The following is an 11,020-nucleotide window of genomic DNA, read 5'->3' as shown; positions in this document are numbered from 1 at the left end:
GGGGGGGTCACCCCTTGCAGGGGCGATGCTGGAGGGGACCTGGGATGATTGAGGGGGGTGGTAATTAAACAATTAAAAAGACTATAATTTATTCTGGTTTAAGGCCACTTGATACAAACCCACAGCGGACACACACGGGACGGGGGGGGACACACGGTCCATGCAAGTACAAAAGTGAAGTGAGGGGGGGGGACACGAAAAGGGACCTGGGACCCCCCCTGGGAGCAGCTGGCACTTGTTGCAGGATGGGGGGGGAATTGTGTCACCCCCAGGGCTGGGGACGAGATGAGGATGATCCAAATGTCACCAGGGCCACCAGAGGGGACCCCAAAAATGTGCCTTTGGAGGTCAGAAGGGAAACCCCCCCACCCAGGGCTTGTGTCCCCCCTTGGGCACAGGGACCTGTTACCACTTACCCCTGGAGCAAGGAAAGGGGGGGGCTCAGACAAACACCCAAACCTGGGGACGGGGGGGACGGAGGGGGGGGTCAGGGCTGGGGGGGCACAGGGGGCCCGGGGGGGTCGGGGCTGGGGGGTGCGGGCTGGGGTTTGATCCCTCGGGCCTTCATGTAGGAGATGAGCTGGTCGGGGATCTCGGCCAGGACGTCCCGGGCCAGCCGGGCCATGCTCAGCCCCGCGCTGGACGCCCCCTCCACGTAGTCCCGGAAGGGGACGAACTGGGGGACAAGAGGGGACAGTGGGAGTTGGGGAGGGGAGGGGGGCAGGGCTTGGTTCCCTGTGACCAGTGTAGCCTGGCGTGTCCCCATGTCCCACATCCTGCTGTCCCCTCCCCTATTCCTGATGTCCCAGTGTGTCCCCAAATCCCAGTTTACCACCATGTCCCAGTACACCCCCCCAGCCCCGTCCCAGTGCACCCCCACCTCCAGGTGCATCCCCAGCCCCAGTGTCCCCCACAAATGTCCCAGTGCAGTCCCCCCATATCCCAGCACATCCCCTCCCTGGCCCCGTGCCCTCCTGCATGGCTCAGTGCCCCCCCCAAATATCCCAATGTCCCCCCACTATCCCAGTGCCCCCGCAATATCCCATCTCATCGTCCCTCCATGCCAGGACCAGTCCCTGGCCCCCAGGTGCGATGGGGCAGGTTTGGGGTCCCCAGGCCACCCCGCTGTGCCACCCCCTTACCGGTGGGGTCCCCAATCCCTGCAGGGGGGGTTGTACCTGCACGATGTCCCTCTCGGCCACCTTCCCACGGGATGAGATGCGGATGTCGTCACCGTCCAGCTCCACCATGGCTGCGGGGGGACAAGGGAGGGTCAGGCGCCCCTGTGGCCCCCCCAGCCCCAGCTGGCAGCCCCCCAGCCCCCGCAGCTGCGGGCAGGGACGTGCAGGCAGGGGAGCGGGGCTGATTCATCACTGCTAATTACTGGGGGAGCTTTAATTTGGCTTTGCTGCTGCCCGGTGGCAGAGCACGTGGCTGCTGGGGGGGGGGCCTGCCTGTGTCCCCCCCAAATACACCCTGGGGGGGCTCATTCAGCCGCTGCTCATAACCACACACAGCAGCTCACAGCGAACCCCGCTGAGCCCCCACAAACTCAACTCACATTTCCCCTGTGCCCCCCCAAAGCCGCCCCTGGTCCCCCAGGGACACAGAGGGTGCTGAGCCAGGTTGGGAGGGGGGACACGGGGACCCCCCAGCACCACCAGAGGGTTTGCTCCCCAGTTTAGGCCCAGCCTTACCGTCAAACTCGGCCTGGCCGACCCCCACGATGATGATGGACATGGGGAGCTTGGCAGCCTGAGGAGGGGAAAAAGGCATCAAATTTAGTGTTTTGCCACCAAACACCCTGTCCGGGGCACCCCAAGCCCCATGTGGCCAGGGCACCCTGACATCCTGGAGGTCCCCAGCCAGTAATTGCACCCCAACAACTCACAGCACCCCAAGTACCCGCTGGTCCTTACACCCCAACATCTCTGTACCCCCCATATCTCCACCTGCTCCTGCACACATCGTGGGGTGTTGCACCCCGGATGGCTCAGCACCCCCCAAACCCGGCTGGTCCCTGCACCCCGATATCGGGGGCACCCCAGGACTCACGTTGACGATGGCCTCCTTGGTCTGCGCCATGTCCGAGATGACACCATCGGTGATGATAAGCAGCACGAAGTACTGCGACCCATCCAGCACCTCCGCCGCCGACCTGGAGGCGGGGGACACCCCGCGAGTGACACCAGGGTGGGCGCAAGACCCCACCCGAGGGTGCTGGGACCCCCTTACCGGGCAACGTGGTTGACGACGGGGGCGAAGTTGGTGGGTCCGTAGAGCTGGACGCTGCGCAGGCTGCGGTGATACGCCTCCAGCACCCCCGCGATGCCGCTGCACGCCGGGTTGGCCGCGTCCCCGTTCTGTCGGGCGAGGACGGTGACAACGCCGCCGTGTCCCCAACCCCGCCGTCCCCACCCTCGGGGACGGGTCCTCACCAGTGGGAACTCGTGGGACACGCGGCCGTCGGGCGGGATCTTGGCGCCGAAGCCGAGCGCCGGGAACATCTTGTCACTGTCGTAGTCCTGGATGATCTCGCCCACGGCGGTGAGCGCCATGGCGTAGGCGTTGAGCTGGTACGGGCTCAGGTAGTGCAGCGAGGTGGACTGCGAGGGGTTCCCTGGGGGCACGGGGGTCAGTTGGGCCCCAACCACCCCCCGCTGCGGTTTAATGACCCCCAAACCTCGTTAAATAACACCGGGAGGGGGCACAGCCCCGCGCTCACCGTTGGACGCGGTGAAGTCGATGGCCACCGTGAAGTTGATTTGGGTCCTGAGTGGGGAAAGTGGCGTTAGGGACATGGGGGAAAGCGGCGTTAGGGACATGGGGGGGTGGTACAGCCCCCTCCCCAGCCAGCCCTCAGCCCACAGACTGGACTGGATGCATCTCCCCCCCCCCAAAACTCCAAGCACCCCAAATCTCCCTGTGCTGAGGTTTCATCCCCGCACCCAAGGGAGCACCTGGGGGTGCTGGGGACACCCAGTGCCGCGTCTCCCCGGCTCACCCGCCCCTGATGTAGTCCAGGAAGGTGTGCTCGGACTCCACGGCGAAGGACAGCAGTGTCACCTGCAGGACAGGCGGCTGAGCGGGGACAGCGGCTGCGCGCCCCAGGGTGTCCCCTCCCCGTGTCCCCCCGTCCTCACCGTCCCCGAGTTCAGGTATTTCTTCTTCTTCATCTTCTTCCTGGGGTTCACCACCTGGGGGGCGGATGGGAACTGCTCCCCATGGGGCACCCCGGGGTGCGGAGGGGCACCCTGGGAGGGGTAACACCCCGGGGTGCAGCGCAGGGGACTGTGGCACCCAGGGGTGCAGGACAGGGGCACCCTGAGGACCATGGCACCCATGGGTGCAGTCTGGGGACCCTGGGACATGGGACCGTGACACCCTGGGGCTGCAGCGTGGGGACCTGGGGACTGTGATGCTCAGGGGTGCGGCACGGGGACTGTGACACCCATGGGTGCAGCTGGACCCCCCCATGGTCCCCCGCTCTCTGGTGTCACCTCGTAGACGTTGAACTGGCTCTGTCCCCGCGCCAGCTCCCGGTAGCTGGTGGTGAACTCCCCGATGAAGTCGTGGCTGTGGGGTGAGGGGGTGTCACTGCCAGCTGGGGTGCCAGGGGGGTCCCCAAAGCCACCACCCCCCCCGGCTCACCTGCCATCGCGGTCCCAGTCGTACACCTCCACCTTGATGGCCCTGCAAGGCAAGGGGGGGTCACAGCCACCACCCGGCAGCCCAAACCCCCCACCCCGGGGGGCGTCATGGGACCCCCTGGGTTTGTTTTGACGCCTCCGTGGGGCCTTTTCCTCCTTCCTCCTCCTCCTCCTCCTCCTCAGCCTTTTCCAGCGGGATATTTTTATCCCTATTTTTATCCCCCGTTGCCACAGCAACGTCCGACACGGGGCCAAGCCGGCGACGCGGTGCCACCGCCAAGCTGGGTTTGCCAGGACACGCAGCTGGTGACACCGGCTTGGAGGGGGACACACACCCACCCCCCCGCTCAGGGGTGGCTCCGTGGTGCAGCTGGAGCCCCGTTACCCAGATGGGTAAACTGAGGCACGCAGCGCGGGGAGCTGGGGACCCGGGCATCGCGGGGGGACCACAGAGACGGGGGAAGGGGGTGCAGAGTGGGAACCTGGGGGACACGGGGGGGACACGGGGGGGACACGGGGGGGACACGGGGGGGACACGGGGGGGACACGGGGGGGACACGGGGCTCACCGGTCGTGGTCGCCATTGCAGAGGGCGCGCACCGGGATGGCGAACGCCTGCCACACCGGGTTCAGCGTGTTCCGCACCACCTCCGTCTTGTGGCAGATGGTAAAGCTGGGGGGGCACAAGGGGGTCACCCCGCTGGTGACAACCCCCCCACACCCCATCACCCCACAGGTGATGTTTTTAGAGACACACCCCCCCTCCCCAAAACCAGCCCAGCCCCATGGGGACATCAAAAGTCCCCAGGGTGCCCCATGGCCAGGGCTATGTCCCCCCGTTGTGATGAAGGGGGTGTCACCGCATTTTGGGGGGGGGATATCGCTCACGTCCCGTCCTCGTTGCTGCGGTAAAAGACCATGAAGGGGTCGGATTTGCCGAAAAAGTCCTTCTTGTCCAGCTTGTTGGCGCAGAACTGCAGCGTGGCCACGTCCTGGAGGGGGGGACAGGGGTGTCACCACCCCACACCCCCCAGGGGACGCCCCAGGGACCCCCCCAGGGGACAGCGGGGCTGCAGGAGCCTGGAGGGGCTGAGGAACCCATGGGACACACTGGGGAACAACTCAACCTGAGCTGCATCTTCCTCACCCCAAGGCGAGGAAGGCCCCAGTGGGGTCTCAGCCCCCCAAACCCAGCACTGGGGTGTCCCCAAGCTGTCCCCCTCCCCGGAGCTCACCCGGCAGTTCCCCAGCTCCTCGGCGAGGAGGATGATGGTGCCGCACTTCTTCCCGGGGATGCCGCTGCCGGGAGGGACACACACGGTGACCAGGGGGCACATGTGACCCCCCCAGGGCTGGGGACCCCCACACTCACCCGTTGGAGACGGCCGGAGCGGGTCTCCTGCCCCGCGCGTGCGTGGTGACCGTCCCCATCCTGTTGGGACACACAGGGAGCAGTGACGGAGGGGACACCCCCAAAAAAAGCCAGACCCCCCCACCATGGGGAAACTGAGGCAGGGGCGGGGGGGACACATAGGAGCCCCATCCCAGCGCCTGCGCTGCTGTCACCAGGGTCTGCTCTCTGTCCCCAACACCCGGATAAGGACCAGGGCGCCTTGCCAGAGCTGGGGGGGACATGGGGACACCGGGCAGCCAGCCCAGCACAGGGCCCCCCCCGGGAAACTGAGGCACGGGGGGTGGGCTCACGTCAGGGGCTTCTCCAGGCGGCTGCCGGCAGAGCCCACGATCTCGCCCAGGGTGCAGAAGGCCTGGCCCAGGAAATCCTGCGGAGCCACCGTGTCACCGCGTCTGTCCCAGCCCTGTCCCGGGGGGAGCGGTGACAACCCCCCCAGCTTACGTGTTTGGAGAGGTCGGGGCTCTTGGAGTCCACATCATACCTGGGGACAGAGCAGGGGACACATGGGATGGGAGTGGGGACAGGATAGTGATGAGGACACGGCCGGGATAGGGACAGACACCAACACCCCCCCGGGCACAGCCTGAGCCATCGCAGGGGCTGGGGAGGTGACACTGAAGGGACAGCGGGGACACTCACAGGTCGAAGCGGAGGTTCTGCTTCTCCTCGAAGAAATAGTCAAGGACAAACTTGCGCAGAAAGTCGGGGTTCAGGGTGTTGTCGATGACCTCGGTCCGGCCAAACTGGGGACACGGGGACATGGGGACAACGAGGGGACATGGGGACACCAGGGGGACATGGGTATGGGGACACAGATATGGGAACATGGAGACTTAGATGGGGACACAGGGACATACGGACACAGGGACAGATGAAGACCAAAGCAAGGATGGAGCGAGGGATGGGGACACCAGGGGACATGTGGGACACGAGGTGACATGGGGGCGGGAGGGGACATGCAGGCCAGGCACGGCAGGACCAGGTGCCCCTTTGTCATCGTGTGGGGCTGGCACCGCGTCCTGCCCGGCCCCTGCCTGCTCACCACGGCCCCTCAATTAAGCAGCAGCTAATTACAGGGCACCCAGCGGGGGGGTGGAGGGCAGGAGGGATCCGCCGCTCCCCCAGCCACTCATCTGTCCATCTGTCCGTCCGCCTGGGCACTCACCTCCCGCCACTGCCGGCAGCCGGGGCGCTGGGTGTACAGCACACAGACTGTGGGGGGACACGGGTCAGGGGATGGACACCCGCAGCACCGACACCCCCTGAGCCCCCAACACCCCCCGAGACCCCTGACCCCCCAGCCCCTACTCACGCGGGTCAGACTTGGAGAAGGTGTCCTTGTCCAGGAGCTGCCTGCGGGGACATGGGACAGTGGGACAGAGCACACACGGGACAGTGGGACACGGCACACACGGGACAGTGGGACACGGCGTGGGGTGAGTGTGACTGTATGAGTGTGAGCACATGGCTGGGTGAGTGTGGTGCACACCATGCTGTGTGTGGTTGTGTGCACGGTTGTGTGTTGGTGTGCATGACCGTGTGTCAGGGTGTGCACAACCGTGTGTTGGTGTGCACAGTCGTGTGTCAGGGTGTGCACAACCGTGTGTCAGGGTGTGCATGGCTGTGTGTGCTGTGTGCTGGTGTACACAGCCGTGTGTTGGCGTGCAGGGCTGTGTGTTGGTGTGCACAGCCCTGTATCGGTGTGCACAGCCGTGTCCAGCTCTGTGTGCGCTGTGCCGTGTGTCAGGGTGCTGCACGCCCGTGTGCACTCCCTGCTGTGTTTTGGGGTGCCCAGTCATGTGTCGGGGTGCGCATGGCTGCGTGTGCTCCCTGTTGCATGTCAGGGGGTGCACAGGGACATGTCAGGGTGTGCATGGCTGCGTGAGCCCGTGCTGTGTTGGGGTGCCCAGGGATGTGTTGGGGTGCCCAGAGCCGCGTGGGGACACTCCGTCCCCGTCCCCCCCGCAGCTCCACCCGCCGGGACTCTCTCCGGTCCCCGGTGCAGCGGCAGGAAAATAGGTCGGAGCGGCCGCAGGCAGCGCGGCCGGGGGGGGCCACGGCTGGGGGGGCACCCACTGCAGCCAAGGGGGGGCACGGGGTACCCAGCACGACCGGGGGGGCACCCAAGGGGGCTGGGGGATCAGGGACACCCCAGCATCCCGACCCCCTGGGCCCTCAGCTTGCAGAGAGGGGGTGCGGAGGGGACCCGGGGGGCAGGACGTTCCTTGCCGCCCCCGGAGGGGGGGTCGTTGGCATTTCTCCCCTCCCAGCCCCCCGTTTTGCTCCTCAGCCCCACAGCGACAGGTCCCAGCACCCGTGTGTGTGTCCCCCAGTCCCCCTGGGCTGACAACGTTCCTGGGGGGTAGGATCCCCCTCGGGGGGACGCGGGGGGGCAGCCTGGCACCCCCGGACCCCCACCCAATCCCCAGGGACACCCCTTCGTGCACCCCCCGTCCCTAGAGCCCCCAGGGCCCCGCACCCCTGTTCCCCTGCCTCCCCCGGTACCCGCACCCCTCCCCAGTGCCCTCTGCTCTCCCAGTGCCCCCCACATCCCCCCCGAGCTCCCCGCTCGCCCTGTAGCACCCAGCACCCCACACCTGCAGTACCCCCGACTCTCCAGCACCTCCCAGTGCCCCACACCGCTGAGTGTCCCCGGTACCCGCCACCCCCCCGTGCTCCCCCTGCTCTCCCAGTGCCTCCCAGTATCCCAAAACACCAACCGCCTCCTGCTCTCCCAGTGCCCCCCAGTGCTCCCCGTTCTCCCAGTATCCTACAGTGCTGGCTGCCTCCCGCTCCCCCGGTGCATCCCCGGTGCCGCACAGCCCCTGGCGCCCCCCGCTCCCCGCCGCCGCAGCCCCGGTACCTGCAGGACACCGTCAGCTCCACCCGGGTGGCCGGAACGGGGCCGGGACCGGGACCGGGGCCGCTGCCCGGCTCCGGGGCGCCCAGGCCCGCCATGCCCCGAGCTCCGCCGCTGCCCCGCTCCGGCCGCCCCCGCGCCCCACCACCGGCACCGGCACCGGGATCGGCTCCGCCCCGGCACCGGTCCCGGCACCGCACCGAGGGGCTGCCCCGGCGTTTCCTACGATACCGCCCCCCGGGGACCCCGGGCCCGCCCCCGCACCACCCCCGGTACCGCCCCCGGCATCGCCCCCAGATCCTCGGGATCGCCCCCAGTACCGCCCACCGGCATCGCCCCCGGTATCACCCCACAGAGCCTCGGGATCGCCCCCAGAACAGCGACACCCCCCCGATATGGCCCCCGCGACCCCCCCGATTCCCCAGTGTTGGCCCCAATACTCACTGGTATCACTCGGGGGCTGCTGGTCCCCTCCCAGGTGCCCCCCCAGATCCCGGGTACACCCATCCTCCCCGGTGCTGTGGGACCCCTCTGGGTGCCACCCCAGTCCCCAGTGCTGGAGGGGGACATGGTGTGTGCTGGCATCAGCACCCCTGTGTACGGGGACACCATGTGTCAGTCTCCAGGGTCCCCAGTGCCACGTGGGGACTTCAGGTTTGGGGGGTGGGGTGGGGCAGCACAGTGACCTGGAGGGTTTGTGACAGGGGACACCCCAGAGGGTCACAGAACCCTTTGAGGGGGGGATGGATATGTCAGGGCCTGGCCTGCATCCCCATATCTCCATACCTGTGTCCCCATACCTGTGTCCCCATGTCCCTGTGTTTCTACGTCTCCACATCGCTATGTCCCCACATTCCCATCCCCATGTCCCCCCCCGCTCTGCAGCTGGAGCTGGTGACAGCTCCGTGTCCCCAGGGCTGGGGGGAACCCTCCATGCCCAGGTGCTACCTGCAGAGACACCTCCCTGGGGGCGGGGGTCAGGCACCCACAAACCCCCTTGTCCCCAACCACGTCCCCCACCACGTCCCCCACCACACCCCTCCTAAAAAAACAAGAGTGGGTAACCACCACTTCCCACCTTTATTACAACCAAATACTACAAACTGGAGGGGGGGGGGAACCCTGCGATTCCCCCCCGCTATCCTGAAGGAAAAGCCTTGATGACCTTGACGTCGTCCAGGGGCCGGTCCTGGGCGTTGGTCTCCACCATGGCCAGTCTGCCCAGCACGGCCATGCCCTGGGACACCCTCCCGAAGATGCTGTGCTTCCCGTCCAGCCACTGCGCCGGGGCCAGCGTCAGGAAGAACTGGCTCCCGTTGGTGTCCGGCCCCGCGTTGGCCATGGCCAAGATGCCGGCGCCTGGCACGGACAGACAGATGGACGCTGTTAATGTTTCAGGGCTTTTTTGGGGTTTGTTGGAGGGTTTGATGTCGTAATGTGGGAGATACAGCACCTTGTGGATGGGAATATGGGGGACATGCCACCCCATGGTCAAGGTCCTGGCAACCTGGGGGACGTGCTCCCCATGGCCAGGCTTCTGAGGGACACAGGAGACATGTCACCCCATAACTGGGGTCCTGGGGGACATGTCAGCCCTTGGATGGGGTTCTGATGAGTACAGGGAACATGTACACGGCATCTGTTCAGGGGGACGTGGGAGACACACAAAACCATGGCCAAGATCCTGGCATCATGGGGGACATGTCACCCCATGGCTGAGGTCCTTGGGGACACGCCATCTCCATGGCCAGGGTCCTGGAGGACATGCCACATCATGGATGGGGTCTCTGGGGACATGCTGCCCCATGACCAAGGTCCTGGCATCATGTAGGACATGCTACCCCTTGGCCAAGGTTTTGGGGAATATGGACTACGTGTCAGCCCACAGGTGGGGACATGGGGGACATGCCACCCCCCAGGTGGGACGTTTGATGCCCCGGTGCTGGCCCCTACTCACCGGTGAACTTCAGCTCGGGGTGCAGCTCATCCTCAAACTGTTTCCCATAGATGGAGGCACCGCCACGGCCTGGGGAGGGGACAAGAGGGATCAGCTGGTCCCCCAGCACAGGAGGGGACACAGTGACGGGGGGGTGTCTTACCAGTGCCAGTGGGGTCCCCCCCCTGCACCATGAAGTCCTTGATGACACGGTGGAACTTGGTGCCGTTGTAGTAGCCGCGGCGGCAGAGCTCAGCGAAGTTCTTGCAGGTGCGGGGGGCGTGTTTCCAGTACAGCTCCAGCACCAGCGGGCCCATCCTGCGCCAACCGGCACCGGGGGGTGGGTCACCCCGTGGTGCCCCCCACGGGAGCTCAGACCAGACCCGGGGACACATGGGGCTGGCAGGGGATGGGGAGCAGGGGGGTGACGGGCCTGCCCAGGATCAGCAGGGAGGAAACTGGGGGCTGCCCGGTACCGAGAGGGTAACCGGGGGCTATTCAGTACCGGGAGGATGATGGGGATAGTCCAGTACTTGGAGCTAACCGGGGGACAAAGAGGACGGTCCAATGCTGGGGGGACAACCTGGACTGGCTGGTACTGGGGGATAACAGGGACTGTCCAGCACCGGGGGGACTGGGGGTAACGGACACCGAGGGGACACCAAGGGCTCTCCGGCACCGGGAGATACTGGGAGTCTCCCAGCAGCCAGGAAAACCGGGAACTGTCCGGTACCGGGGGACTGGGGGTAACGGACACAAGGGGCTACCCGGTAACAAGGGGAGAGGGTGGGAGGGACCGAGACGTTCCCGGTACCGGAGATGGGGCACGGGCCGAGGGGGCAGGAGCGACCGCCCGATGCCGGTACCGGGGAGAGAGGCCCTGCCCCTTACGTGGTCTCCATGGAGACGGTGGGCGGCTGCCAGGAGTCGGGCGGGACGGCGGCCATGCTGCCGCTACTGCTCCGGCTCTTGTTCCTGGCGCTGCTCCCGCTCTTGTTCCCGGTGTTGCTCCCGCTGCTGCTCCGGCTCTTGTTGCCGGTGCCGCTCCGCTCCTTGCTCTCGGTGCCGCTCCTGCTGCTGCCGGCGGCGCCGGAAAGGTCCCAGTATCCGCGCACTTCCGGGGACACGCCCCCTTCCGGCGACGACCAATGAGAGAGCGC

At 66.5% G+C, this 11,020-nt stretch overlaps 2 protein-coding genes across 3 annotated transcripts; both read right to left on the bottom strand.

The window, feature by feature from the left end:
* Positions 1-64: 64 nt before the first annotated feature.
* CPNE5 (copine 5) lies at positions 65-8,128 on the bottom strand. Of its 2 annotated transcripts, XM_065854368.2 has the most exons (21): positions 7,928-8,117; positions 6,377-6,417; positions 6,230-6,276; positions 5,704-5,807; positions 5,506-5,545; positions 5,355-5,431; positions 5,023-5,082; positions 4,886-4,949; positions 4,539-4,642; positions 4,219-4,323; positions 3,652-3,693; positions 3,501-3,576; positions 3,144-3,197; positions 3,005-3,066; positions 2,726-2,772; positions 2,439-2,620; positions 2,236-2,363; positions 2,056-2,158; positions 1,698-1,755; positions 1,179-1,252; positions 65-676 (listed from the first exon to the last, which is right to left on the bottom strand). In XM_065854368.2, the coding sequence occupies exons 1-21, from the start codon at positions 8,020-8,022 to the stop codon at positions 488-490; spliced, it is 1,752 nt and encodes a 583-aa protein (XP_065710440.1). In that variant the 5' UTR covers positions 8,023-8,117; the 3' UTR covers positions 65-487. The 2 variants fall into 2 exon arrangements, with proteins under 2 accessions (XP_065710440.1, XP_065710439.1); XM_065854367.2 differs by having other exon boundaries at positions 2,236-2,620; positions 7,928-8,128.
* An 857-nt stretch (positions 8,129-8,985) lies between these two features.
* Positions 8,986-10,992, bottom strand: PPIL1 (peptidylprolyl isomerase like 1). The gene is made up of 4 exons (XM_065854502.2): positions 10,752-10,992; positions 10,024-10,178; positions 9,882-9,950; positions 8,986-9,283 (listed from the first exon to the last, which is right to left on the bottom strand). The coding sequence occupies exons 1-4, from the start codon at positions 10,805-10,807 to the stop codon at positions 9,063-9,065; spliced, it is 501 nt and encodes a 166-aa protein (XP_065710574.1). The 5' UTR covers positions 10,808-10,992; the 3' UTR covers positions 8,986-9,062.
* Between the last annotated feature and the right edge of the window lie 28 nt (positions 10,993-11,020).

Source organism: Patagioenas fasciata, chromosome 21, assembly GCF_037038585.1.
Source record: "Patagioenas fasciata isolate bPatFas1 chromosome 21, bPatFas1.hap1, whole genome shotgun sequence".
In the NCBI taxonomy this organism is placed as follows: Eukaryota; Metazoa; Chordata; class Aves; order Columbiformes; family Columbidae; genus Patagioenas; species Patagioenas fasciata.
This window is presented reverse-complemented; position numbering and strand designations above follow the sequence as displayed.

Bases quoted from the DNA above. Each gene is read 5' to 3' on its own strand.
- CPNE5 (XM_065854367.2), bottom strand. From the start codon at position 8,022: ATGGCGGGCCTGGGCGCCCCGGAGCCGGGCAGCGGCCCCGGTCCCGGT. The intron at 4,950-5,022 runs GTGAGTGTGGGG...CCCTCCCGGCAG, and splicing joins GCTCCGGCCGTCTCCAACGG to CGGCATCCCCGGGAAGAAGT. The intron at 2,159-2,235 runs GTAAGGGGGTCC...CCCCGCCTCCAG, and splicing joins GTCGTCAACCACGTTGCCCG to GTCGGCGGCGGAGGTGCTGG.
- PPIL1 (XM_065854502.2), bottom strand. From the start codon at position 10,807: ATGGCCGCCGTCCCGCCCGACTCCTGGCAGCCGCCCACCGTCTCCATG. The intron at 10,179-10,751 runs GTAAGGGGCAGG...CGGTTGGCGCAG, and splicing joins ACCGTCTCCATGGAGACCAC to GATGGGCCCGCTGGTGCTGG. The intron at 9,951-10,023 runs GTAAGACACCCC...TCCCCTCCCCAG, and splicing joins GGGGGACCCCACTGGCACTG to GCCGTGGCGGTGCCTCCATC.